Source organism: Oncorhynchus masou, chromosome 7, assembly GCF_036934945.1.
Source record: "Oncorhynchus masou masou isolate Uvic2021 chromosome 7, UVic_Omas_1.1, whole genome shotgun sequence".
Lineage (NCBI taxonomy): Eukaryota > Metazoa > Chordata > Actinopteri > Salmoniformes > Salmonidae > Oncorhynchus > Oncorhynchus masou.
The window spans coordinates 24,524,909-24,552,825 of record NC_088218.1 but is presented as its reverse complement, the minus strand read 5'-3'; the positions used below and the strand labels follow the sequence as shown (position 1 = coordinate 24,552,825).

Sequence of the window (27,917 nt, the reverse complement as noted above, 5' to 3'; positions counted from 1 at the left end):
TCACATATCAGAGGAACGCACATTTTGTTGTTGTCAAAAGATTTTCCACGTTGTTAGCTAGCTCGAGCATGAGTGTGGTTTCGGAGACAGATTGTATCTTTATTTAACTCGGTAACTAAAAGGCAGTATGGTTGGAAAGATAAAGCGGGTCCGTGAAAAGCTTCATCAGGCTGCGGTTAAACTTGACAGTCCTCCGTCCGGTGGCGCAAGATCGACAGATTTAGAAAAGGCACCGATTCCTGTGATCACAAGTGGTTCATTCATCTTCGATGTAAACAAGACCAACAATGCACAGCTGCACATAAAGAAGGATGAAATCGCGAAGGTATTTTATCAACACATAATTTAACGTTCGCTTGCCAACTCCGTCTCTTTTAGATGGTTTAGCTAACGTTATGGCTAAAGCTGTTAGAACAGTTAACGTTAGCTAGCTAACAGTTAGCTATTTCACTAGCTAGCTAACGTTAGTTGTCAGCTAGTTAGGATCATAATGTATACATTTAGCTGGCTATAGATAAATTAGCATGAAGCGTGTATTTTTTTGCATTATATTTATGTTGGGTGCCAATGTGGATGTTCTCTTGCAACAGAAACCACTGAGTTCCTTTCCAAGTGGAATCTTTGCTGGCACACAAATCAGCCCTGAAGCCCTCGTGCAAACTCTGAAGTGTGAAGAACCATCCAATGACACTGGTACACCTGCACAGAAAGGTAAATACACTTTGATTGTCAACCAAATATTTAGCTCGTTAATCCGTGGAAATCTGGACGAGAGTACTTGTCTGTGTGTCTCAATAACGAATCATATTCTACCTTCAAGTACGTGCATTTAATTTTCGTGACGTTTTAGCTCCCCAAAACGCCCTGGAGACATTGTTTATTTCCAGCCAAATCAACCAGGCACATAGTATTTTTCTGTACACATTGTCATTCTCTCCTACCACAAGAGGGCAGAACGTGACTTGTGATGTGAGGATGGCAACAGCTCAAGTCTATGCAGTATATTGCTTACCATTGGTATAAAAGTGTAATGAAGAAAACAACTAAGTATGATGGTAACCTATAGATAAGAAACTAACCATCCAAATGATTGCTTATATGGAAGCTTATTGGAACCCTTTATTCAATCTTATTCAATCTGACATGTTTTTAACAGAGTATATTTTTCCGTTGATGTTTCCATGCTACATGCACCTGCCAACCTCTCCCCTCTTGAATCCTGGGCTCTTTCGAGTAAGTTTAAGCCCAATGTTAGTCAGTCAGAGTGGCTACTCCAGCTGCAGTGGCAGAGCTGCAGCAAGAAGCCCATCTTCCTTATTCGACAACAGAGAACCGGTTCTATTTATAGCCTCTCTGCAGCATAAATAGTTCATGCATGAAATCAAGGTTCAGTTCAGCCGCCAAGGTCCCCTGAATCAGTGTTTCTCCCTGACTAGATGAGTCGTGGCACCGCTGACGCACAGAGGAGGCTGGTGCTGCAGGGTGTAGTGCTCTTGGTAAGGTACCTCGCTGCGGCCCCATGGGAAAGCATCAGGTGGTCCTGTCCCTTGTGTATTACAGTGTAACAGTGATGATGTCGATACACGATGTGTAGTAGTCTGTCCTGACTCTTTGTCAGAAAGACTGTTGGAGAGATGTATTGAGTGTCACTTTTACGGTTTGGATTTCTCATCAAGGTTGTTCCAATGTCTTGTTGTCTCTTGCTTGTTTAGACTTTTGTCTGTAGTGCATGGTGGGAGAGGTGTTCAGGGGTGCCCGGTCCCTGGCTCTGCATTCTGCTGTTTCTTTCCTCTTCTTTCTCTTGTCCTCGCTTGCAGACGCACACACACTGCTAATGAGTACTCACTCTTCAGCCTTTTCTTGCATTGAAGCTAAAAGCGTGTTTAATACGTTGGATGTGTGTGATCTATTAACGACGGGTATATTTAGCTGTGTCTATTGATTAGGCTAACTAATTAAAGCAAGTGCTTTCCTGGCTGCTGACAAATTGATGAAATAAAAAAAAGGACAGGGCAATGAGATGCAGTATTCCATCTGTTGCCATGGTGAAATGCTTGTCAGTGTGCTCTTGTTTTCCCAAAACAGTGTCTGTAGACAATTATATTGACCTCTTTGTGAAATGGTTGGTAGGTTCTGGAGAGCAAAATCTAATTTGACAGTACGTTAGTGGGAAAATAAAATTGAAGCAATATAAGTAAGGGTTTAATAAGAAGGCTGTTTTTAAATCCTGTCCACGGAAATGGTATGAATTGGATTTTTACCATCTCATCTAAGCAGACAGACATTGAGAACTGTAGGCTCTTCTAGCTGTGAAAGCTGCTGTGATTAAAGCACTGCCTCCTTCTACACATTAACAATAGAGAGCAGTTATTTTAGCCTACAGCTTATCATTTCAGCTAAATGCTGTCAATTTGTCGTGTTAATAGGGGTATTTCACCTGAATTATCCCAAATTCACTTTCACTGATTCTACTACATTACTATTACATTTATTTTGGTTCGTCTTCGCGAGCACCCCGTCCTTGGCGCTGTCTTGTCTCTGCCCACAGGGATTAAAGCCCCCTGGTTTCTGTTCAGGCATCTATACAGCTAGCCACTCTACTATGCTGTTAATTATAAAATACTCTGTTCTCTCAGCCAGAGCAGAAAGAAGCAAGCAAATGCTGTGAGTGTGTCATGTCTTTTCATCCATTGCCTCTTGTATAAGGCCCCCCTGGGGGCTTGTATCCGAGCAGATATAAAATCTTATCTGCCACTTTTAATTCGATTTGATTTAATTAGTATTATTATGCACACTTACTGTTGGTGCTTGGTATGTTCATTGGCAGCAAATGCACACTTTGTGTGCATGTTTGTGCTTGCCTTTTGCCTAGTTAAATAGAAATAAATAATTCCCCATCCCGCTGACTGAATATCAGTCTCTGCAGTTGATTTTTTTATTAGGCCTATTCAATTGCCTTAGTTCATAGTCTTCACCAGGGCTCTACGCTGACTTAAAAAATGAATATAATTTAAAAAAAATTTTTTTTACAAGGAGCCCGTGTGCACCTAAGTTAAACAATTTAGGAGCTCAATTAAAAATATTTAAAGCAACCAGCTGTTTTCTTTGTAGTAGTGGTGCAAGCACTCAGTGTATTCTCCAAGGCTGCGGTACAGTGAAGTAATCATTGCAACAATTGCCTGGGATATTTTTATTTTCTAGTCACACTGGTGCGCCTAAATTAAAATTCCAGGTCGCACAGCAAAATATTTAAGCTCATTATGCGAGAAAAACGGTCGCGCTGCAGAGCCCTGTTCACTTCCACGTGTTCTGTGCTACATTAGTCTTGACCAGAAAACTCTGTTTCAAAGAGCAGAACTCCTTGCTGCCATTCCACGGTGTGATGTTCAAAGTGATGTCTGCGGCAATCGCAATCAGTGACCACCTCTGTTTTGACAAAGAGCCCTCTCTGCATTTTTTGAATAGGGGATATCCGTATCTGAGCTGGGACCCTGTGAAACCACCTCTTCATCTTTTTGTCAGCTCCCGAAAGGCACTACATCTCCTCTCCTCCGCCTACCAGAGAGCTGCCTGTCAATTATGCCGGAGAAAAGGGGAAAGTGGAGAGGCTAAGCGGGGGCAAACCCAGGCAGGAAAGGAAATATGGAACTTTCCCAACCACTCATAATAAAGCCTAATCAAGTTTCACGTTTTTGTCACGTGCACTAGTACAGTGAAATGCCTTTCTTGCGATCTAATCGGTGCTATCTATTTCACTGTGTGCGGAGAACCCGATCCTCTCTGGGGGTACAGGGAGGACCAGGGAGGTGGTAAGTAAGGCTCTCTCCCCACCACAAACAGCCCCAGGTTGTGTTGGGTTTCACCCATCAGCAGTCCAGGGCCAGGGCTGTCAGGGGCGGGGATGCACCAGGAGTAGAGATGCCTATCTGGCCCCTGTACCTCTGCTGCTACAGCAGGACAACCCATGTTGTTGACACCGCGGTGGCAGATTAAAGATTGGACCTGGCAGGAAGGAGCTAACGGCGGCGTGTGTGTTGCTGCTGGAAGAGTTGTATCTGAGCCTGTGGTTGAAGATGCACATAGAAATGAAAAGAGCGCGCTGAAAATACTTTCGCTTGGTTTGATAGTTAATTTTATGCCACCATGTTTTGGCTTGAGATAAACACGGTGATATTGAAGCCGTTTCCGATATAGGGTTAGAGATGACACATTTTCTGCAAGGATTTATTAGTTGCCGTGATACACCCCAGGGGTTAAGAATGACCCTGATTTGTGATGTGGTGGCGGGGTCTTGTCCTGGCCCGTCTATCGCCATGGCAGCAGCAACAGCAGTGTGGGTGGCTGGGAATTGGTGAGGTCATCCTGTCAGTGAGAGGCGAGTCAGTAACATCAGTAGATCTAGGTTGTGGTTCGGTGTGGCTCAGTTGGTAGAGCGTGGTGCTTGGACCGCCAATTATCGTTGGTTCCATTCCCGCTGGGGGCCGCCCATATGGAAAATGTATGCGAACATGACTGAAAGTCATGGGATTAAAGCATCTGCTAAAACGCATATATACAGTATATGCGGTTAGTTGGAGTCAGTGCCACACTTTGTCTTCCGAAGTAGTAGTGATGGGGGGAAAATCTATACAGTTACATATCGCATGTGTATATTATTTTGAATGATAATTGTATCGATACTTTGACTCGCAAGTATCGATTTATGAAAACAGCTATTTTGCTACCTAGAGTTACCCACATGAAAAAATACTATAGTATAAATACTGTAGTGATACTACATTTATATATTATAGTATTTGCTGTAGTGTTTTTTTTGTTTTTGTCTTCGGTCCCCTAAACACAACAGTGAATACTGTAGTATTTACTATTGTGTTTTTGTTTTATCTTTGAACGAGCCACCACTTCTTTCTCACTGACGAAACCTTTCTCACTGAGACAAATACTAAACGAGCACATTTATCAGAACCTGTAAGTAGGTAGGACTGGAGTCTGAATGGATAGTTCAGAGCCTCTGCTCTTCTATAACCTGTAGGGAACACAACATACTTGGCATGTAGGTTTCTCAATCATGGGTGCCACAAATTGGGGGAGGGGAATAGGTGGGGTATATGCAAATTAAATCCTGTTTTAGTATTACTGTAGTTAGTGTAGTGTTTTACTGTCGTATTTACTACAGTGTTTTTTTGTGTGGATAATACTGTAATAGTTACTATAGTATTCTATAGTGTACTACACAATTCTATAGTAAGCATTACAGATTTGACGGATACTACAGTGTATAGTATACTACAAAATTAAATAGTAAGTACTACACATGATCAAGGGATACTACAGTGTGGAATATAGGGCGGCAGGTAGCCTAGCGGTTATGAGCGTTGGCCCAGTAACCAAAATGTTGCTGGTTCGAATTCCCGAGCCGACTAGATGAAAAATATGCCGGTGTGCCCTTGAGCAAGGCACTTAACCCTAATCCAGAGCGATTTACAGGAGCAATAAGAGCTTTTGTGTGAGATGGCCTTTCAGAAGTGCTTTGGTGTACTTATGAATGCACGAGTCCCCTTTCCCCCCACTCCTATCGATTTTTAACCTCAACATTTTTATAAAGTCATACGAAGGTTTTACCCTGTGTGAAGTTTCAAATTAATCCTCGATTTACTACATGTGTTATGTATTTGAAAATAAAATGTAAAAAATTAACACAAGAACATTAGATTAATAAAATATTTAATCAGTTTTTTTTTTATTTTTTTTATTTTTTTATTTAACTAGGCAAGTCAGTTTAAGAACAAATTCTTATTTTCAATGACTGAATTGTTCAGGGGCAGAATGACAGATTTTTACCTTGTCAGCTCAGGGATTCAAACTTGTAACCTTTCGGTTACTAGTCCATCGCTCTAACCACTAGGCTACCTACCGCCCCAGTCTTATGATTGAAAGGGAAAGGGGGATACCTAGTCAGATGTACAACTGTAGTGTGTCTTTCACATTTAACCCACCCCTCTGAATCAGAGAGGTGCGGGGGGCTGCCTTAATCGACATCCACGGATTGAAGGGATGATGATGATGCATTCAATGCAAGAGGGAATCTAATTTCATTAGTCCTCAACTCACGGCTCAAACACTTAATTCAGGGTAAGTGGAGTTAGCCTGCCCCACAGCAGGTTCGTTCTGAAGGAGGCTGAAGAAATACGGCTTGTCACCAAAAAGACTCACAAACTTTTACAGATGCACAATCGAGAGCATTCTGTCGGGCTGTATCACCGCCTGGTACGGCAACTGCTCGGCCCTCAAACGTAAGGCTCTCCAGAGGGTAGTGAGGTCTGCACAACGCATCACCAGGGGCAAACTACCTGCCCTCTAGGACACCTACATCACCCGATGTCACAGGAAGGCCATACAGATCATCAAGGACAACAACCACCCGAGCCACTGCCTGTTCACCCCGCTATCATCCAGAAGGCTAGGTTAGTACAGGTGCATCAAAGCAGGGACCAAGAGACTGAAAAACAGCTTCTATCTCAAGGCCATCACTGTTAAACAGCCACCACTAACATTGAGTGGCTGCTGCCAATATACTGACTCAACTCCAGCCACTTGAAGAATTACTCATCTCATATGTATATACTGTACTCGATACCATCAACTGCATCTTGCCTATGCCGTTCTGTACCATCACTCATTCATATATTTTTATGTACATATTCTTCATCCCTTTACACTTGTGTGTATAATTTACAGTGGGGCAAAAAAGTATTTAGTCAGCCACCAATTGTGCAAGTTCTCCCACTTAAAAAGACGACAGAGGCCTGTAATTTTCATCATAGGTACACTTCAAATATGACAGACAAAATGAGGGAGAAAAATCCAGAAAATCACATTGTTGGATTTTTAATGAATTTATTTGCAAATTATGGTGGAAAAAAAAGTATTTGGTCACCTACACACAAGCAAGATTTCTGGCTCGCACAGACCTGTAACTTCTTTAAGAGGCTCCTCTGTCCTCCACTCGTTACTTGTATTAATGGCACCTGTTTGAACTTGTTATCAGTATAAAAGACACCTGTCCACAACCTCAAACAGTCACACTCCAAACTCCACTTTGACCAAGACCAAAGAGCTGTCAAAGGACACCAGAAACAAAATTGTAGACCTGCACCAGGCTGGGAAGACTGAATCTGCAATAGGTAAGCAGCTTGGTTTGAAGAAATCAACTGTGGGATCAATTATTAGGAAATGGAAGACATGGAAGACATACAAGACCACTGATAATCTCCCTTGATCTGGGGCTCCACGCAAGATCTCACCCTGTGGGGTCAAAATGATCACAAGAACAGTGAGCAAAAATCCCAGAACCTCATGGGGGGGACCTAGTGAATGACCTGCAGAGAGCTGGGACCAAAGTAACAAAGCCTACCATCAGTAACACGCTACGCCGCTAGGGACTCAAATCCTGCAGTGCCAGACGTGTCCCCCTGCTTAAGCCAGTACATGTCCAGGCCCGTCTGAAGTTTGCTAGAGAGCATTTGGATGATCCAGAAGAAGATTGGGAGAATGTTGTATGGTCAGATGAAACCAAAATATAACTTTTTGGTAAAAACTTAACTCGTCGTGTTTGGAGGACAAAGAATGCTGAGTTGCATCCAAAGAACACCATACCTACTGTGAAGCATGGGGGTGGAAACATCATGCTTTGGGGCTGTTTTTCTGCAAAGGGACCAGGACGACTGATCCGTGTAAAGGAAAGAATGAATGGGGCCATGTATCGTGAGATTTTGAGTGAAAACCTCCTTCCATCAGCAAGGGCATTGAAGATGAAACGTGGCTGGGTCTTTCAGCATGACAATGATCCCAAACACACCGCCCGGGCAATGAAGGAGTGGCTTCGTAAGAAATATTTCAAGGTCCTGGAGTGGCCTAGCCAGTCTCCAGATCTCAACCCCATAGAAAATCTTTGGAGGAAGTTGAAAGTCCGTGTTGCCCAGCAACAGCCCCAAAACATCACTGCTCTAGAGGAGATCTGCATGCAGCAATGTGCCAAAATACCAGCAACAGTGTGTGAAAACCTTGTGAAGACTTAGAGAAAACATTTGACCTCTGTCATTGCCAACAAAGGGTATATAACAAAGTATTGAGATAAACTTTTGTTATTGACCAAATACTTATTTTCCACCATAATTTGTAAATAAATTCATTAAAAATCCTACAATGTGATTTTCTGGATTTTCTTTTCTCATTTTGTCTGTCATAGTTGAAGTGTACCTATGATGAAAATTACAGGCCTCTCTCATCTTTTTAAGTGGGAGAACTTGCACAATTGGTGGCTGACTAAATACTTTTTTGCCCCACTGTAGTTGTTGAGAAATTGTTAGGTTAGATTACTCGTTGGTTTTTACTGCATTGTCGGAACTAGAAGCACAAGCTCGCATTAACATCTGCTAACCATGTGTATGTGACAAATAACATTTTATTTAGATTTGCTGCCATAGAAATTTACCTGGCTAAAAGGTGACCCACTTTCATGTCTCCAGCTAGGCTATCACGAGTTGAACTCAAAAGTGGGCCAAAGTTAGTTCACTATCTAGATTTGTAGTACACAACTCTGATCTCTTTGTGAACCAGTTGCTGCTGTTATCCTAAGGATGAGCTTTGGTCGGGATCCGTCAGTATTTGCTTCCCGGGTAAAGAAGCAGAGTACAATTGTCACTCCATCGATCAATACCTTACATAACTGCTGCTTGCCAGGCCCAATGGTTTTATCCACATTGCTCATCAACCGTGGTCATTGAAATGACTGTAATTCTATTTGTTGGCAGACTGTTGTTTAACCTTTCAACCTTGTGGCTGGGACAGCAGGATATCAATAAGGTACAAAGTAGAAAGGAGGCCAATGCAGCAGCGCACTCACCCACCATAGATTATTTGTCAAAGTGAATCATTCCCCTGGGCATAATTTACATTTGAAATATTATTGTGCAAGGTATTATTGGACAGTCTATACCAGTGTTGGGGTCCATTTCAATTCAGGAAGTACTCTGACACCTTCCCAAAACATTCCAGTGCGTTTCAACGTGTAATCTGAATTTGCTTTACCTTCTAAATTGATTGGAATTGAAATGAAATTGACCCCTACCCGAGTCCATACCATAATGTTTGTTTGCATAAAGAGAGAAGCTGTAGGGTGTTTTTAATAGCAGTGTGAATAGGCGAGGAGGTGGCAGGGGAATGGTAAACACTATGAATTCCCTCACGTGTGACTGACTCCCACTGTCCCACACTGACAGTTTCATCGCCGCAGAATGATATTAGCTACCACCACACAACCCGGACATCCCTGCCAGCTCTCCCTGCCAGCTCTCCCTGCCAACCACGCTTCCCACTCCTCTCCTTTTAGTTTTTTCCTTCCTGCTATTATTAGAGGAGAGTCATTCCCCCCCAAAAAATCCTTTACAGTGTGGACACTGTATTGTATTATAACTAGTTCTTTCCTCCTTCACTTTTCTTGATAAGCCATATCCGTTTTTAACACGTTACGGTACCTATTCAAATACACTCTACAAGGCAGCTAGATTCAGAGATGGACAGGCACAGTACAGATGATTAGTAATAATTAGGTGGGTTCTTATAAAAGTCCTATTTCACGCATGTGTGAATTGGACATTAAAATAAAAAAATAAATCAAATGTATATCCGAACTCACGCTGAGACATCCTCTGAGAGTGGGGTCATGGCCACTAACGTAGTAGCTACACTCAACCCAGTACAGTGATTAGGACCCCAAGGCCAATTCCAGCACACACGCACATTCCCCTGTGTTTCTAATGTCGGTCTGTTGTACCAAATGTCTGTTTTCAGAAATGCAATGCGAGGACTGTGTTTTCAAAGCTTACATTTCAACTGGAAGTACCTTTTTAAAGCCAGAATCCTCAGTTGCTACATCCATTTTTGGACTTAATATAATGAATGCTGTACCCATTGAAGAATGTAACTTATGAGCTTAGTTCAACTATCATACCCCATCAGAACCCAAAATACAAGATTGTTTACTCCAATATTTGTAAATAATGTAAATATGAACAAACACTGTATTGCCTCAAAACATGGTTAAAACAAACTAAGAAAAATTATAATGAATGGTCAGCCCTTGCATCCCTAGCTCTGTCTATGCGTTTGAGAGTGGTTACATTTCTCCTGGCCCATCCATCATTGTTTTACCAAAACAGAGGCGGGGTGAGGCTTTGTTATTTTTTGAACGATTCTAGCTTTAACAGAATACTCTGCTGATGCACCCCATGTCAATGCCTCGTACCACCTGTCTGTCGGCCTCCATATAGGCTTTATCCAACATCCGTGTTCTATCCTGCTGCCTGCTCATCTAACCCAAGCTCATCTGCGTCTTTAAATGAGATGCTATTGATCGGGGAGGTAAAGGGAGTGGTGCCCCATTAAACAACATCTCTAGGCTCTCTGTCTCTGCACTGCACAATGCTGTAATCTCAAGTTGCCATTCAATGATTGGAAGATTCTAATTGAACACTAATGATACAGTTGAAGTCGGAAGTTTACATACACTAAGGGTGGAGTCATTAAAACTCATTTCTCAACCACTCCACAAATTTCTTGTTAACAAAGTATAGTTTTGGCAAGTCGGTTAGGACATCTACTTTGTGCATGGCATAAGTCATTTTTCCAACAATTGTTTACAGACATATTATTTCACTTATAATTCACTGTATCACAATTCCAGTGGGCCAGAAGTTTACATACACTAAGTTGACTGTGCCTTTAAACAGCTTGGAAAATTCCAGATAATTATGTCATGGCTTTAGAAGCTTCTGATAGTCTAATTGACATCATTTGAGTCAATTGGAAGTGTACCTGTGGATGTATTTCAAGGCCTTATTTCAAACTCAGTGCCTCTTTGCTTGACATCATGGGAAAATCAAAATAAATCAGTCAAGACCTCAGGAAAAAAATTGTAGACCTCCACAAGTTTGGTTCATCCTTGGGAGCAATTTCCAAATGCCTGAAGGTACCATGTTCATTTGTACAAACAATAATACGCAAGTATAAACACTATGGGACCACGCAGCCGTCATACCGCTCAGGAAGGAGACGTGTTCTGTCTCCTAGAGATGAACGTTCTTTGGTGTGAAAAGTGCAAATTAATCCCAGAACAACAGCAAAGGACCTTGTGAAAATGCTGGAGGAAACGAGTACAAAAGTATCTATATCTCCAGTAAAACAAGTCCTATATCAACATAACCTGAATGGCCGCTCAGCAAGGAAGAAGCCACTGCTCCAAAACCGCCGTAAAAAAGCCAGACTACAGTTTGCAACTGCACACGGGGGCAAAAATTGTACTTTTTGGAGAAATGTCCTCTGGCCTGATGAAACGAATATAGAACTGTTTGGCCATAATGACCATTGTTATGTTTGGAGGAAAAAGGGGGAAGCTTGCAAGACGAAGAACACCATCCCAACCGTGAAGCACAGGGGTGGCAGCATCATGTTGTGGGGTGCTTTGCTGCAGGAGGGACTGGTGCATGTCACAAAATAGATGGCATCATGAGGAGAAAAATTATGTGGATATATCGAAGCAACATCTCAAGACATCAGGAAGTTCAAGCTTGGTCGCAAATGGGTCTTCCAAATAGACAATGACCCCAAGCGTACTTCCAAAGTTGTGGCAAATTGGCTTAAGGACAACAAAGTCAAGGTATTGGAGTGGCCATCACAAAGCCCTGACCTCAATCCTGTAGAAAGTTTGTGGGCCGAACTCAGTTACACCAGCTCTGTCAGGAGGAATGGTCCAAAACTCACCCAACTTATTGTGGGAAGCTTGTAGAAGGTAACCCGAAACATTTGACCCAAGTTAAACAATTTAAAGGCAATGCTACCAAGTACTAATTGAGTATGTAAACTGACCCACTGGGAATGTGATGAAATAAATACATTCTGAAATAAATCATTCTCTCTACTATAATTCTGACATGACACATTCTTAAAATAAGGTGGTGATCCTAACTGACCTAAGTCAGGGAATTTTTACTAGGATTAAATGTAAGGAATTGCGAAACTGAGTTTAAATGTATTTGGCTAAGGTGTATGTAAACTTCCGACTTCAACTGTAGATACTACATCTAATGATGATGTAATGTGTTTTATCTTAAAGAGCCTGGATGAATTGGCCTAGTTATTGATCCATCATCATGGTTATTGTCATTTACAGACCAAAACAACATCTATCAAACTAAACACATCCTCTTGTTTAATTTGACAGGAATAATATATTATCACTGAATAGGCAACCACAATGTGCTGTCGGATCCTCAGAAAATGTTGTCCCAGGTTACAATGTAGCCTGTTCAGAGAAAATCCGTTGTGGCACTGTGTGTTGACATAAGGAACATGCGAGTAAGAAAAGTCCCCACTGGAGATGCTGTAGCGTTTGGGTCCCATTCAGCTCGACTTTATCCTCCTCTCAGACATGCCAGTCAAGGACTGCTGCATTGCTAATTACAAAGCCAATTCCGTCAGTAGGCTCTGCTAGCTATATATAGGGCCAGGCTGCAACACTGACCCTTCATTTTCCCAAAGTCATGGAGCAGCGCATCGATCCTGTTTCTTTCGATTTCGTCAACAGAGAGTAAAATCACAGTGGGGGATTAAAAAATCATTTTAAATTTAAAAAACGCAACGCAAAATACTGTCACCTGCCCTTTCAGATATCAAGGTTGTGTTTTGTGTTCAAAGCAATTCAACCGTTGTACTGTAGTTTTAAATGAGTGATTTGCTTTTCTTTACCAACGCCATCCATTTTCTCTGTCTAAAATGTATACGTTTCCCGCTAGACACTCCAGTTATATGGTCGACAGTGATAATACGCATACTGTCCAGCATCTGTTATTGTCATTGTCCTACAGGAAGCAACTGTCTGTGTGATAACCTCTGCTCTTATCGCCCATTGTCAGTGACTACTCTTTCTTTGTCAGGAAGGGCAGAGATGGGAACAAATGCACACACACACACATCACACACACACATCACACACACCACTGGGGCTACCCTATGCACAGGGGGCCTCAACACGGTTGTCCCAATCGCTGAAAACATTCCTTCCCAGGACAGGATGTTTTTCTAAAGCGGGAGAACTAGATATAGTGGGTAGTGTTTTCTGTTCTCAACCCCCTCCCCTCTGTGTCTCTCCCCTTTCTCCATGCCTTTGAACCAGGAAAGACCAGCCACGTGTCCTGATCTTAGCCATATCTTCTTCTGAGGCGCTCACAACACTACTGTGATTACTTTCTCCCTTTTGAGCGTAACGTTTTTATCCATGATTTGTTTTAAAGATAACATGTTACGGACTTGTATTTTTTCCTGTCAAATCAAGCTCTCGCTGGGAAATGTCCATATATATATTTACACCCCAAACTCAAAGCTATTATTATAATTCTATTCAACTGTGAATTATTTCTTTGGCAAATCGGAAACATTTTACTGGTTCCGATTATCTTCTGGAAAAAGATCTGGCACATTTCAATTTCCAAAGCATTATAAACAGTCGTCACTCTGCCTTTATTGTTAATGAATTGAATTGCTTTGAATGTCGATGAATTGAATTGCTTTGAATGTCGATGAATTGCTTTGAACGTCGATGAATTGAATTGCTTTGAATGTCGATGAATTGAATTGCTTTGAATGTCGATGAATTGCTTTGAACGTCGATGAATTGAATTGCTTTGAATGTTATTTTCTATTGTTGAGGATGACCTCTTCACATACCCACGAGGAGAAGCCGCAATGCATGTTTTCTCTACTGAATGTGTGAAGTACCAGTGCAACATTGTGGATGCACATCCACTCACTCTCTTGTCTGTCTGTTCCCAGTCCCTGAGGAGAAGAAGCAGCAGACGAAGAAAGAGAAGATGAAGGAGAGGCGAGACAGGTGGCTAAACAGTGAGTATTACCCCAACTTAACATAGATCTGACTCGTACTGTTTCTATGAGGGAGACCCCCCTATTTGTCAGCAGGAATAAGGCACCCTCGCAGAGAGTTACACATAATCGGGAACTTTATTTGCAGGAACATATGTGACTAATTTGGTTCTGTACAAAGAGAGATGATGAATGAATTTACTGTACATAATAAACATATGATAATGAATGAATATACTGTACATAATAAACATATGATAATGAATGAATATACTGTACATAATAAACATATGATAATGAATGAATATACTGTACATAATAAACATATGATAATGAATATACTGTACATAATAAACATGATAATGAATGAATATACTGTACATAATAAACATATGATAATGAATATACTGTACATAATAAACATATGATAATGAATGAATATACTGTACATAATAAACATATGATAATGAATATACTGTACATAATAAACATATGGTAATGAATATACTCTACATAATAAACATATGATAATTAATTAATATACTGTACATACAAAAACATATGATAATTAATTAATATACTGTACATAATAAACATTTGATAATGAATAAATATACTGTACATAATAAACATATGATAATGAATTAATATACTGTACATAATAAACATATGGTAATGAATATACTCTACATAATAAACATATGATGATAATGAATTTACTGTACATAATACACATATGATAATGAATGAATATACTGTACATAATAAACATATGATAATGAATGAATATACTGTACATAATAAACATATGATAATGAATGAATATACTGTACATAATAAACATATGATACACATTCACACATGTCCACTTGGAGAGAGACTGAGGAGGCTCTGAGCGGGCCAGGGGACTGAGTCCGGTTCCATAGCAACCACCAGACCCTAGCAACCGATCAGTGGCCTCGTCACAGAGGTCAATAGGAGAGATTGGGGAGCCAGTTCATGACCCCCTGATCTCTGGAACTGTTTGGGGATTGGTGGAGTGAGCTTCATTAAGTGATAGGACTCGCAGGCGGGGGAAATCAATTTTTATTTGTCACATGCTTCGTAAACATCCGGTGTAGACGAACAGTGAAATGCCGACTTAGAAAGAGCGTGAGAAATTGAAATAAAATAATAACTCAAGTAATAAATACACAATGAGTAACCGTAACTTGGCTGTGCGTGGCGTCCTACACAGGGTAACAGTACCGAGTCAATGTGCAAGGGTACAAGGTAGATACGTACAAATAGGTAGGGATAAAGTGACGAGGTAACAGGATAGATGATAAACAGTAACGGCAGCGCATGTGATGAGTCAGAAGAGTTTGTGCAAAAAGGGTCAATGCAGATATTCAGGGTAGCTATTGGTTAATTATTTAACTAACTATTTAGCAGTCTTATAGCTTGGGGGGTAGAAGCTGTTCAGGGTCCTGTTGGTTCCAGACTTGGTGCATCGGTTCCGCTTGCCATGGGCTAGCAGAGAGAACAGTCTATAAATTGGGTAGCTGAAGTCTTTTAACAATTTCAACTTTCATGTTTTTGCCGTTCGACACTCCCTAATCCCGACATTGGTGCTCTCTCCCAAAAGCGTTTGAATTGATCAAATGTAGGATTATGCCTTTTTGTGTTCAAAAATGTTTGAGAGGCAAGACATGGATGCCTTCGGGACATAACAGCATTAGGTTGGTGCAATGAGGAGCCCCATCCCCACTGATCTCTACTGAGAAGCTGAGGTTTCTGCGCTGTGCCAGTCCAGCCCGGGACAGAGCCTAGCTGTGTCTATGTAATTACAACCCCTTTTAAAGCTACAGTCTGGCATTTGTTATCCAGCAAAACCAGCAGCCCTCTGAAATGAGCATTGGACAGATTCTCAGATCCCTTATTGCGCTTTTAACACCACCACCTACTCTTCCAGAATTGTGATCACTTAGTAACCCAATCTGCTGATCCAATCAATTCTCTGTGTAACACAAGATGTCTCCTCTATGCATATCATTAGGCGCTAATGGTCCTTTTGACTCCATCTGAAATTAGAGACAGGCTGTGAGCCTCAGACCTCTGCAGTTTTCGGAAATTAACAAGGAGGAAGAAAGAAAGAAATCGGATAATTGCTTTTCTGTCGTAGTCCAACTGTATTCCAGGAAGGGGCAGGGCTGTCTGTATCTGCAGTGTGGCGTCCTCTGGAACTCTACCGATGAAGATGTGCAAAATATGTGTTGACGGATAAGGGTTATTATTCAGACTGTATATTCCAGAGGTGATTTAATGCCCAATGTGTTCCTTCCTTCATTTAGCCTAAATAAGAGACAGAGGTGGCAATTCAATCAAAGCCACATTGCACGAGTATCTATTCTACAGTTCTGCACAATCTGGAAATAGCCTAAATGACATGAGTAGTGAATAATTTTTCAGCAGACATTTATTTATTTAAATTTTACCCCCTTTTTTCTCCCCAATTTTGTGGTATCCAATTGTTTTTAGTAGTTACTATCTTGTCTCATCGCTACAACTCCCGAACGGGCTCGGGAGAGATGAAGATCGAGAGTCATGCGTCCTACGAAACACAACCCAACCAAGCCACAGAGCTTCTTAACACAGTGCGGATCCAACCCGGAAGCCAGACGCACCAATGTGTCGGAGGGAACACTGTGCCCCTAGCAACCTGGTCATGAGACAAGGGTATCCCTACCTGCCAAGCCCTCCCTAACCCGGACGACGCTAGGCCAATTGTGTGTCGCCCCATGGACCTCCCGGTCGCGGCCGGCTACGACAGAGCCTGGGCTCGAACCCAGAGTCTCTGGTGGCACAGCTAGCACTGCGATGCAGTGCCTTAGACCACTGCGCCACCCGGGAGGCCCTTTCAGCAGACATTTTAATACCTTCAACTCATCCTGTCTATGATCTGATCGTATCCACTAAAGTCAGAATTTATACTTAAAGCCATAAAGTTTAATGACCCTCAATTTTCATCTGTTCACGAACTGTACGTCTGTACCGGTGACATCTGGTTTGAATATTCCTCCCTGGCTCTGATCACGGTATTTATTCAAGTCTGTGGTGATGTAGGGTTTAGTGTTTTGCTGCTGACACTCACAGTCAATTACATGGGCAAGTCTGCACATAAGAAACCATATGGCTCATAGTCATCATAACTCATGGCTGAAATGGATAGGATCAACACTACTCTATGATGAAAGCCAAGAGGCCCAAACCACCATTGCTTTTAACCATATTTTTTAAATCTCAAGAAAGAGAGATTCTCCTCATACACTATATACTGTATACAAAAGTATGTGGACACTCCTTCAAATTAGTGGATTCAACTATTTCAGCCATATAAAATCGAGCACACCGCCATGCAATCTCCATAGACAAACATTGGCAGTAGAATGGCTTTACTGAAGAGGTCAGTGACTTTCAACGTGGCACCGTCATAGGATGCCACCTTTCCAACAAGTCAGTTCATCAAATGTCTGCCCTGCTAGAACTGCCCCGGTCAACTGTAAATGCTGTTATTGTGAAGTGGCAACGTCTGGGCAACAATGGGTCAGCCGTGACAAAGTGGGCCACACAAGCTCACAGAACGGGACCGCCATGTGCTGTTGCAAGTTCCAAACTGCCTCTGGATCAAAGTCCGCTCAATAACTGTTCGTCGGGACCTTCGTGAAGTGGGTTTCCATCTGAGCAGCCGCACACAAGCCTAAGATCACCATGCGCAATGCCAAGCGTCGACTGGAGTGGTGTAATGCTCTCCGCCATTGGACTCTGGAACAGTAGAAAAGCGTTCTCTGTAGTGGTGAATCACGCTTCACCATCTGCCAGTCCGACGGACAAATCTAGGTTTGGTGGAGAACGCTACCTCCGACTACGAGCCAGGCCTAATTGTCCAACCTCAGTGCCCGACCTCACTAATGCCCTTGTGATAAATGGAAGCAAGTCCCTGCAGCAATGTTCCAACACCTAGTGGAAAGCCTTCCCAGAAGAGTAGAGGCTGTTTATAGCAGCAAAGGGGGGCCAACTCCATATTAATGCCCAAAGATTTTGGAATGAGATGTTTGTGTTGGTGTCCACATATTTTGCTCATGTAGTATATCAATGCCATTCTACAAAGGGTTTTAGGTAGTCTTGGTAAGGCTACTTATTGTTGCGGAGGCACATCGTTGACATACATTAAGTCTCTGCTGCTTGTGCCATGATGGAAACATAGTACCCTCCCTGAACCATCAGACAAGCAAAGCGTCAATACAGGATTAAAATTGAATCCTACTACACCTGCTCTGACGCTCGTCAGATGTGGCAGGGCTTGAAAACTATTACGGACTACAAAGGGAAACCATGGCGCGAGCTGCCCAGTGACACGAGTTGACCAGGCGAGAAAAATGCCTTTTATGCTTGATTCGAGGCAAGCAACGCTGAAGCATGCACGGGAGCACCAGCTGTTCTGGATAACTGTGTGATAACACTTTCGGTAGCCGATGTGAGCAAGAACTTTTAAACAGCTCAAAGCATGCGCGGACCAACGAGCAAGTGTCTTCACTGATATTTTCAAACTCTCCCTGACTGAGTTTGTAATTCCTACATGTTTCAGCATGTTTCAGAAGACCACCGTAGTCCCTGTCTCCAAGGAAGCGAAGGTAACCTGCCTAAATGATGACCGCCCCATAGCACTCACGTCGGTAGCCGTTAAGTGCTTTGAAATGCTCGCATCAACAATATCCTACCGGATACCCTAGACCCACTCCAATTTGCATACCGCCCCAACAGATCCACAGGTGACGCAAACTTAATCACACTCCACACTGCCTTTTCCCACCTGGACAAAAGGAACACCTATAGGAGAATGCTGTTCATTGACTACAGCTCAGCGTTCAACACCATAGTGCCCACTATGCTAAGAACCTCGGGACTTAACACCTCCCTCTGCAACTGGATCCTGGACTTCTGACAGGCCGCCCCAAGGTGGTAAGGGTAGGTAACAACACGTAGGCCGCGCTGATCCCCAACATTGGGACCCCTCAGGGGTGTGTACTTACTCCACTCCTGTTATCCCTGTTCACCCACAACTGTGTGGCCAAACACGTCTCCAACACCATTATTAAGTTTGTAGACGACACAACAGTGGTAGGCCTGATCACTGACAGCGATAAGACAGCCTATAGGGAGGAGGTTAGAGAACTGGGGTGCCAGGACAACAACCTCTCCGTCAATGTGAGCAAGACAAAGGACCTGATCGTGGACTTCAGGAAAAGGTGGGCCAAACAGGCCCCCATTAACATCAACGGGGCTGTAGTGGAGCGTGTCGAGAGTTTCAAGTTCCTTGGTGTCCACCAACAAACTATCATGGTCCAAACACACCAAGACAGTCGTGAAGAGGGCATGACAAAACCTTTTCTTCCTCAGGAGAAAAGATTTGGCATGGGTCCCCAGATCCTCAAAAAGTTCTACAGCTGCACCATCGAGAGCATCCTGACCTGTTGCATCACCGCTTAGTATGGCAACTGCTCAGTATCTGACAATAAGGGGCTACAGAGGGTAGTGCGTACGGCCCAGTACATCACTGGGACCAAGCTTCCTGCGATCCAGGACCTACAGTTGAAGTCAGAAGTTTACATACACTAAGGGTGGAGTCATTAAGACAAATTTTTCAACCACTCCACAAATGTCTTGTTAACAAAGTATAGTTTTGGCAAGTTGATTAGGACATTGACATTGTGCATGACACAAGTCATTTTTCCAACAATTGTTTACAGACAGATTATTTCACTTATAATTCACTGTATCACAATTCCAGTGGGTCAGAAGTTTACATACACTAAGTTGACTGTGCCTTTTAAACAGCTTGGAAAATTCCAGAAAATTATGTCATGTCTTCAGAAGCTTCTGATAGGCTAAATGACATAATTTGAGTCAATTGGAGGTGTACATGTGGATGTATTTCAAGGCCTACTTTTAAACCCAGTGCCTCTTTGCTTGACAACATGGGGAAATCAAAAGAAATCAGTCAAGACCTCAGATTTTTATTTTAGACCTCCACAAGTCTGGTTCATCCTTGGAAGCAATTTCCAAACACCTGAAGGTACCAGATTAATCTGTACAAACAATGGTACGCAAGTATAAACACCATGGGACCACGCAGCAGTCATACCGCTCAGGGGGGAGATGCATTCTGTCTCCTAGAGATAAATGTACTTTGGTGCGAAAAGTGCAAATCAATCCCAGAACAACCGCAAAGGACCATGTGAATATGCTGGAGGAAACAGGTACAAAAGTATCTATATCCATGTAAAACGAGTCCTATATCGACGTAACCCAAAAGGCCACTCAGCAAGGAATCAGCCACTGCTCCAAAACCGCAGTTTGCAAACTGCACATGGAGACAAAGATTGTACTTTTTTAAGAAATGTCCTCTGGTCTGATGAAACAAAAATATAACTGTTTTGACATAAAGACCATTGTTATGTTTGGAGGTAAAGGGGGGAGGCCGAAAGACACCATCCAAACCATGAAGCATGGTGGTGGCAGCATCATGTTGTGGCGATGCTTTGCTGCAGGAGGGACTGGTGCACTTCACAAAATAGATGGCATCGTGAGGATGGAAAATTATATGGATATATTGAAGCAACATCTCAAGACATCACTCAGGAAGTTAAAGCTTGGTCGCAAATGGGTCTTCCAAATAGACAATGACCCCAAGCATACTTCCAAAGTTGTGGCAAATTGGCTTAAGGACAACAAAGTCAAGGTGGCCATCACAAAGCCCTGACCTCAATCCTATAGAACATTTGTGGGCAGAACTGAAAAAGTGTGTGCAAGCAAGGAGGCCTACAAACCTGACTCGGTTACACAAGCTCTGTCAGGAGGAACGGGCCAAAATTCACCCAACTTATTATGGGAAGCTTGTGGAAGTCTACCCAAAACATTTCACCGAAGTTAAACAATTTAAAGGCAATGCTACCAAATACTAATTGAGTGTATGTAAACTTATGATGAAAGAAATAATAGCTGAAACTAATCATTCTCTCTACTATTATTCTGACATTTCACATTCTTAAAATAAAGTGGTGATCCTAACTGACCTAAGACAGTTAATTGGCGGTGTCAGAGGAAAGCCCATAAAATTGTCAGTCTCCAGTCACCCAAGTCATAGACTCTTTCCTCTGCTACCGCACAGCAAGTGGTACCGGAGTGCCAAGTCTAGGACCAAAATGCTTCGTAATAGCTTCTACCCTCAAGCCATAAAACTGCTGAACAATTAATCAAATGGCCACCTGACTATTACATTGACCCCCCCCCCCCACCCCTCCATTTGTTTTGTACACTGCTGCTACTCACTGTTTATTATCTATGCATAGTCACTTCACCCCTACCGACATGTACAAATGACCTCAACTAACCTGTATCCCCGCACACTGAGTCGTTACCCCCTGTTTATAGCCTCGTTATTGTGTTACTTTCTATTATGTTTTTTACTTTTGTTTATTTGGTAAATATTTTGTTAACTCTTCTTGAACTGCACTATTGATTAAGGGCTTGTAAGTAAGCATTCCACGGTAAGGTCTACACTTGTTGTATTCCGCACATGTGACAATTAGTTTTATTTGATTTATATGCATTTTTGTGTGATATTTAGAGATCAGCTCCATCAAGCTGGCCAAGGAGCAGCAAGTGGCCCAGGCTAAGAGGGCGGCCATGCCCGTTGTGGGTGACATGAGGCCGCTGGCAGACGCCCTGCCAGAACTCTGCCAGCTCATCCCCGCCACCACCAGGACCTCCAGAAAGGCCTCCAGAAAGAATAGGGTGTAAGTACACATCCCTGTGGAACACCCCAACAATACTATGATTTCACACCATCCTCTTTCTCCTCACACCCACTGACTCTTCTTACAGCTGTTGGTTTGTCTAGCAGGCCTTGTTTCATCCATGAAATGGGTCATCGTTTTCTTTACCGTCACAGTTTACGTTTTTGGCACTCTGTCGTCTCCTCACACTGTCCAACCCTTCCTCTGCCTTTGTCAAGTTCAGTTTATCCAAGTGAATTTCAATCCTCTGTTTTAGGTCTTTCTTAGCATTTTTGTCAAGAGGAATACGTGAGCTCATAATGTCCCAGTGGTTGGTCTCAGGGGCCGCTGGTAGAAGGGGCCAACGCAGCAGCAGTGCTTCAAGGTGCTGTCACTGGGGTTAATGAGCCATGTTACAGGACAGACCTGGATGTAAATTCCCGTATATTTTCCACACAGTACATTATGACAGAATCAGAGTGCCACAGCACACAATACTACCCTACCTCTACAGTATGGCCTTCAGCACAGAATTATTCAGACGGTAGTAAGTCGTTTTGAGGTGTAGAGGACAGATTTGGCTTCTGTGGCAGGAAGCAATTGACTTCCATTCAAAACAGGAAGAAGGAGTTGGATTCATTAGTTGGATTCCATTGCAAAACATTTGGTCAAAACATTTTTCAACAGAAACCGTTTACTCGAAACGGAAAATGTTTTGCAACAAAACCTTTCTATTAGACAAATGCAGGTAGGTCACTCCCTGTTTCATTCCATTTGGTTCCTAGCGTAAACGGTAAACACACCAAACATTTTGCAATGGATTTCGACTAATGAATACACCAATGGGTTAGATTATGCCGTAAAATGCACTAAATAAGAGGGGAAGAAATCGATTCTCCAACGGCAATCCTGCAAGTAAATGAAGTCTGGTATTGTTCTGAGGACATTTCAATTGTGCATTATAACATTCCTCTTTGGTTTCTGGATGCTTCCAGGGTTATTTATTGCAGTCAAATTCAGCTCAGGAAAGCCTCAGTGGAGCTTGTTTATTGTGATGGGCAGTTTTTCACTCAGTCATAAATGTCTGTATGACTTAATGCCTTGCTTTTGTTTTTTAATGGGCTACTGAAGCTCTCTTTCTCTCCCTGTCTGTTTCTATCTGTATCCCTATATCCCCCCCTCTCTCTCTCTCTCTCTCTCTCTCTCTCTCTCTCTCTCTCTCTCTCTCTCTCTTTCTCTCTTTCTTTCTTTCTTTCTTTCGCTTAAAGATAAAGTAAACCAAGATGGCGAGCTCAGCTGAGCACACATTGTTACAGTTAGGAGGTAGCCCTATCAGACTCAAAAAAGCAATGCACCCTATAGGTCGTATAAAAGGGCCCTTTAGACTGTTCCAATACATGCAATTAACTTTTCGGTCCACGGAGTCCACGGAGACATGGTTGCTAGGCAGTGGCGAGGTTAGCTCACTTCTCACAAGTTCCTTCTTCCAGGAGTCCGAAGTAGCAGGCACTATAGAGGTCAAGAACAAGTCTCGGGGGAAAGGTTATTTGTTGATGAAAGGCAGTCTTTTGATGAAGACCAGGAGCTGGATGTAGAGTATTGCTTTTGTACCCGTTTTTGATATGCCTGTTGTATATTCATACAAGGAAATCATGTAAGGCTTAATACTCGTCTCTCAGGCTGACATATGGATGTATTTGAAGTGTGAAAACAGGGATCCTAACATAAGCCAAGACCAGAGATGTCAGCAATGACTATAAGTGTGTGTGAAGTGTGAACAAGACAGACTTATGACCACCGGCTGTGTGACACTGGAAATCCTCCCTGACTGAAGTTAGAATTGTGGAATTCTCCAGAGTGGATAAAAACAGTACCAGGCAGATCGTGTTAATGGATTGGAACATTTGTTCTTTTTCCATTCCGATGATTTGTTTGACTTAATGTCAGATTAATATTCCTTCAATTCCACCTTTTTATCAAAATCCTAAAACGTCTTTGTTATGTTTAAAAAAAAAAAAAAATGGAATTAAAGGGGACCTGTACCTGAACTTTCACCCCCAGAGGAAGGTTGTTCTTCTTGACACTGACAGACACCTCCTAGAAGAAGATGGGGGTTGTGTGGTTCAGAGGGAAGATGGCGCCGATACATGCTGGCCTACCCATGACAACTTGGACCCTCTTGCCATGTATGTGGTAGATAGAATGTTTGTTGGGAAAAAGATGTGTATGTACACTGGGGTCTGAAATTGTTGAAACCCTTGATAAAGATGAGCAAAAATGACTGTGTAAAACAAATAATCTAAGAGATTTTGTTTAACATGTAAGGTGTCGCCCGAGTGGCGCAGCGGTCTAAGGCACTGCGTCGCATTGCTTGAGGCGTCACTACAGGCCCGGGTTCGATCCCAAGCTGTGTCACAGTGGCGGCTCACAATTGGCCCAGCATCGTCCGGGTTGGGGACAGTTTGGCTGGGGGGTTTACTGTACTTGGCTGGGGGGGCTTTACATTACTTTACTCATCGTGCTCTAGCGAATCTTTTTGGCGGGCCGGGCGCTGATGTTGGTCGTCAGTTGAACGGCGTTTCCTCCAACACGTTGGTGCAGCTAGTTTTCCGGGTTAAGAGGGCTTGTGTTAAGAAGAGCGGTTTGGCAAGTAATGTTTCGGAGGACACATGACTCGACCTGCGCCTCTCCCGAGCCCGTAGGGGAGTTGCAGCGATGAGACAAGATCGTACTTGAAATGAGGAGAAACAGGGAGTAAAATAAAAACAAGTGACAAGTAATCATTTTTTTCTCAAGAAGGTAGGGGTCAAAATGATTGACACGCCTTTTTTCAATACCTTTCAATACCCCACATTGCGAGGATAACGGCACTGAACCTTTTTATGAAATGTTTTATGAGTTTATGAGTTGGAGTACACATTGGGATGGCTCTTAGACCATTCCTCCACACAATCCTTCCAGATCTTTGATATCTTTTGTTTGCGCTTATGGACGCCCTCTTCAATTCAAACCACAAGATTTCAATGGGTGTCAAGTCTGGAGACTGAGATGGCCTTTGCAAAATGTTGATTTTGTGGTCAATTAATAATTTTTGAGTGGATTTTGATTTTTGCTTGGGGTTATTGTCTTGCTGGAAGATCTAAGTGTCAGTCTCCTGGCAGAGGCAACCAGGTTTTTGGCTCAAAATGTCCTGGTACTGGGTAAAGGGCATGATGCCTTTGACCTTAACAAAGGCCCCAGGACCAGTGGAACTGAAATAGCCCCATAATATCAAAGATCCACCACCATATTTAACAGTAGGTATGGGGTTCTTTTCTGCTCATGCATTCTCATTTCGAAGTCAAACCTACCACGGGTGTTTGTGGCCCATATTTTCATGTCATCCAGAAAACGTAGACGCCCAGAGTTTGCTAAACGGCGGTTAGCCGAGGTTTGAAATGAGACTGTATGAGCAGAAAAGAGCCCCATACCAAATGAGGTGGATCTTTGATGTCATAGGGATGTTTTCTCCCACTGGTCCTGGGGGTATTACTAGTTAAACAAAATCTATTTCTCTGTGCAATTGTATTAGTATAAAATAATATAATTTCCCAATTTTTTTAAGCATGCAATATAGATCAATATTTGAATTATTTACCTCACACAAGCCTTGTGAGCATAAAAATTGTGTGGTCTCCCTCATGACGGCGAAGATAATTTTTCCCGTTTTAAGTTAACTTCCTGCAATTCTACACATTTTGATATGGGGCGGGAGATAAGATTATGCAATTTTACAGCGAATTTCCTGCAATTCAACACATTTTGACATGGGGCGGGAGATAAGATTATGCAATTTTACAGTGAATTTCCTGCAATTCTACACATTTTGCCATGGGTTGGGTGCAAATGTTTGCCGTTTTTAATATCATAACTGATGATGAATGGGTCCCAACCCGGTCGGTAATTCGACCATGCTTGCTACAAGTTTAGATGGCTGGCCGCTAGACTAATTTACCAATCAAATTTTTTGGGGCTGACATTGGCTAATTGAGTGACTGCTGATGCACAACCAAATGTTGAAATTGCACCTTGTGTATTCTATTATCCTAACTCTCAACAATAAGTTGAGACCCCCACTGAGTTGTTTTTGTTTAAATTGGTCCGCAGGCCTACAAAAGGGGTACAGCCCATGGGCCCCAGTTGCCCATCCCCGCTATAAACCAAAGCCTTCAGGCATTATTGACTAACTAGCTATTCAGCCAACACATTCTCTCTTCAGTTGCCAAAGATATCAAGTTTTCAGTTGTGTTCCATCTGTGTTATTATGGGCAGAGTTGATATTTATGATAATATTTGATTAATTCCCGAGTTTAACTCTTGTAGCTGTCCTTGATGGACCTTTTAGACTCGACCTGTGTTTACTGTAACTCCACAAGGCTGTTTTCACCTTTGACCTTTGGCTTCCCCACTGCCTCCAAGCTAGCTGCAGTTCCCATGACCCCTCTGGTGGAAAAACAAATTTCTTGGGATTGAAATAGTTTTAATTCGCAAGCAAATCCGTGTCTACCCTTTTCACTCTTGTCTGTCAAACTTGTCACAACTCGCAAGAGCATATGTTTTGTCCCGTCGTGCCCTTGTTATATCTTTGCTGGATAAGAGCGTCTGCTAAATGACTTAAATGTAAATGTAAATGTGTTTGGTAAACTCAACATCCATTTTGCCATAGAAAACAAGGTTTTTCTGTACATTACAACTTGGCATGGTTACTTGTTGGACAAGGCCAGAATGGATAATTGGTGAATCAGCTCAGTTGGCCGGCCTCCATCTCTGTCTGTTGTTAATAAATTAAGTACTCGTCTGTCTGGCCCCAATCCTAAATAACTAAACGCATACAGGAAAGTCCTAACTATGGCACTGCCTGGAATGATCGCACATGGACAGCACATTGTGGTCCTAACTACCATTAAATTTTTTACCTGTATCATGTTTTTAATCATAATCATTCCATATGAAATCAGTCACCTTTTGACCATCTTTATCATTTTGTCTTTCCCTCTCAGGCCAGTGAAGAAGAAGCCAGAACCAACAGACTTCAGCCTGATGAAGCCAGCACAAAAACGCAAACTCCTGTAAGACCTCACATTGACCTGTACCCGACCATGGCCAAACCACCACTGATGATCACACGTCGAACTTATTATTCTCCATGAGAACATGACATGAAGCTAAAAATGAAAATGTTATCCTGCTGATTATCAGAGCAACCAAGATAATAAACTGCCCATCTGCTATTTACTTCTACCGTTATTATTACTCTTTGTTTTATTTATTATTACCTTACAAACTACATGTTTTGTTTTGATCTCAGGGAGAGTGAGACCAGCCGGTTTAGTGAAGCTGTGAAGAACCTGGCACACAGCAAGACTAACCCTCTGGCAGCTATTGGTGAGCATCTCAGGAAGAGACTGAAGCAGGAAGAGGAGCAGGGGCCTAGCTAACCTGTTCGACTGGAGACGCCATTTGGATCTGCAGTTGAGCACCCCCCCCCCCCCCCCCCCAGAGACATGGATCGTGTTTGAGATCGAATACGTTGCAGACTAGCTGACTGATCTAGAAATAACCTTGCACCCTAAATAACTACTTATTATAATTGGTAGATCAGTCACAAATTGATGCTTTCGAACACGGCCATGACACAAGAAAGCCCCTGCCTTTTTTATTTAAGGGCAACCCTGATGCCTGCGTCCCTGTTCCCTGTGCCCAATCTACCAAACCTGCCAAAATCAATGAGATCTTTTGATTGAAGTGGTTTTGGTCATTGTGCACTATACCAGTAAAACATCAGAGGACTTACAGGTTGTCTGAGTAACGGCGATGTTTACGACACCTAATTAGATCATGCCCCCAGTTCTGGAGAAGTTGAAAATGAATAGTTACTTTTGTGAACGAGGAAAAATGTAAATGTAGATGTTGAGATTAGATCTGTCATCAAAATGACTCCTTTCAATTTTTGTACAGTATCTCTTCCACATTTCTTTTAGGAGATATTAAAAATGCAGTACAGTACATTAAAACTTGCCTTTCATTTTGTATAACACTATGTATGTGCCACGTCGTTGTGATATTGATGAATATGAATTTAGATCAGATTGGAAGCCATGTTCTGAATTTATTATATTCAAACTG

At 42.4% G+C, this 27,917-nt stretch overlaps 1 protein-coding gene across 1 annotated transcript; it reads left to right on the top strand.

The window, feature by feature from the left end:
• Positions 1-14: 14 nt before the first annotated feature.
• LOC135543563 (ribosome biogenesis protein SLX9 homolog) lies at positions 15-27,805 on the top strand. The gene is made up of 6 exons (XM_064970936.1): positions 15-325; positions 591-711; positions 13,888-13,956; positions 21,605-21,773; positions 26,792-26,860; positions 27,100-27,805. The coding sequence occupies exons 1-6, from the start codon at positions 128-130 to the stop codon at positions 27,227-27,229; spliced, it is 756 nt and encodes a 251-aa protein (XP_064827008.1). The 5' UTR covers positions 15-127; the 3' UTR covers positions 27,230-27,805.
• Positions 27,806-27,917: the final 112 nt, after the last annotated feature.

What these genes read in the sequence shown, in the direction of transcription:
- LOC135543563 (XM_064970936.1), top strand. Translation starts at nt 128, where the DNA reads ATGGTTGGAAAGATAAAGCGGGTCCGTGAAAAGCTTCATCAGGCTGCG. An exon ending in AGAAGGATGAAATCGCGAAG is followed by an intron (nt 326 to 590) that starts GTATTTTATCAA and finishes CTCTTGCAACAG; the next exon opens with AAACCACTGAGTTCCTTTCC. An exon ending in TGGTACACCTGCACAGAAAG is followed by an intron (nt 712 to 13,887) that starts GTAAATACACTT and finishes GTCTGTTCCCAG; the next exon opens with TCCCTGAGGAGAAGAAGCAG.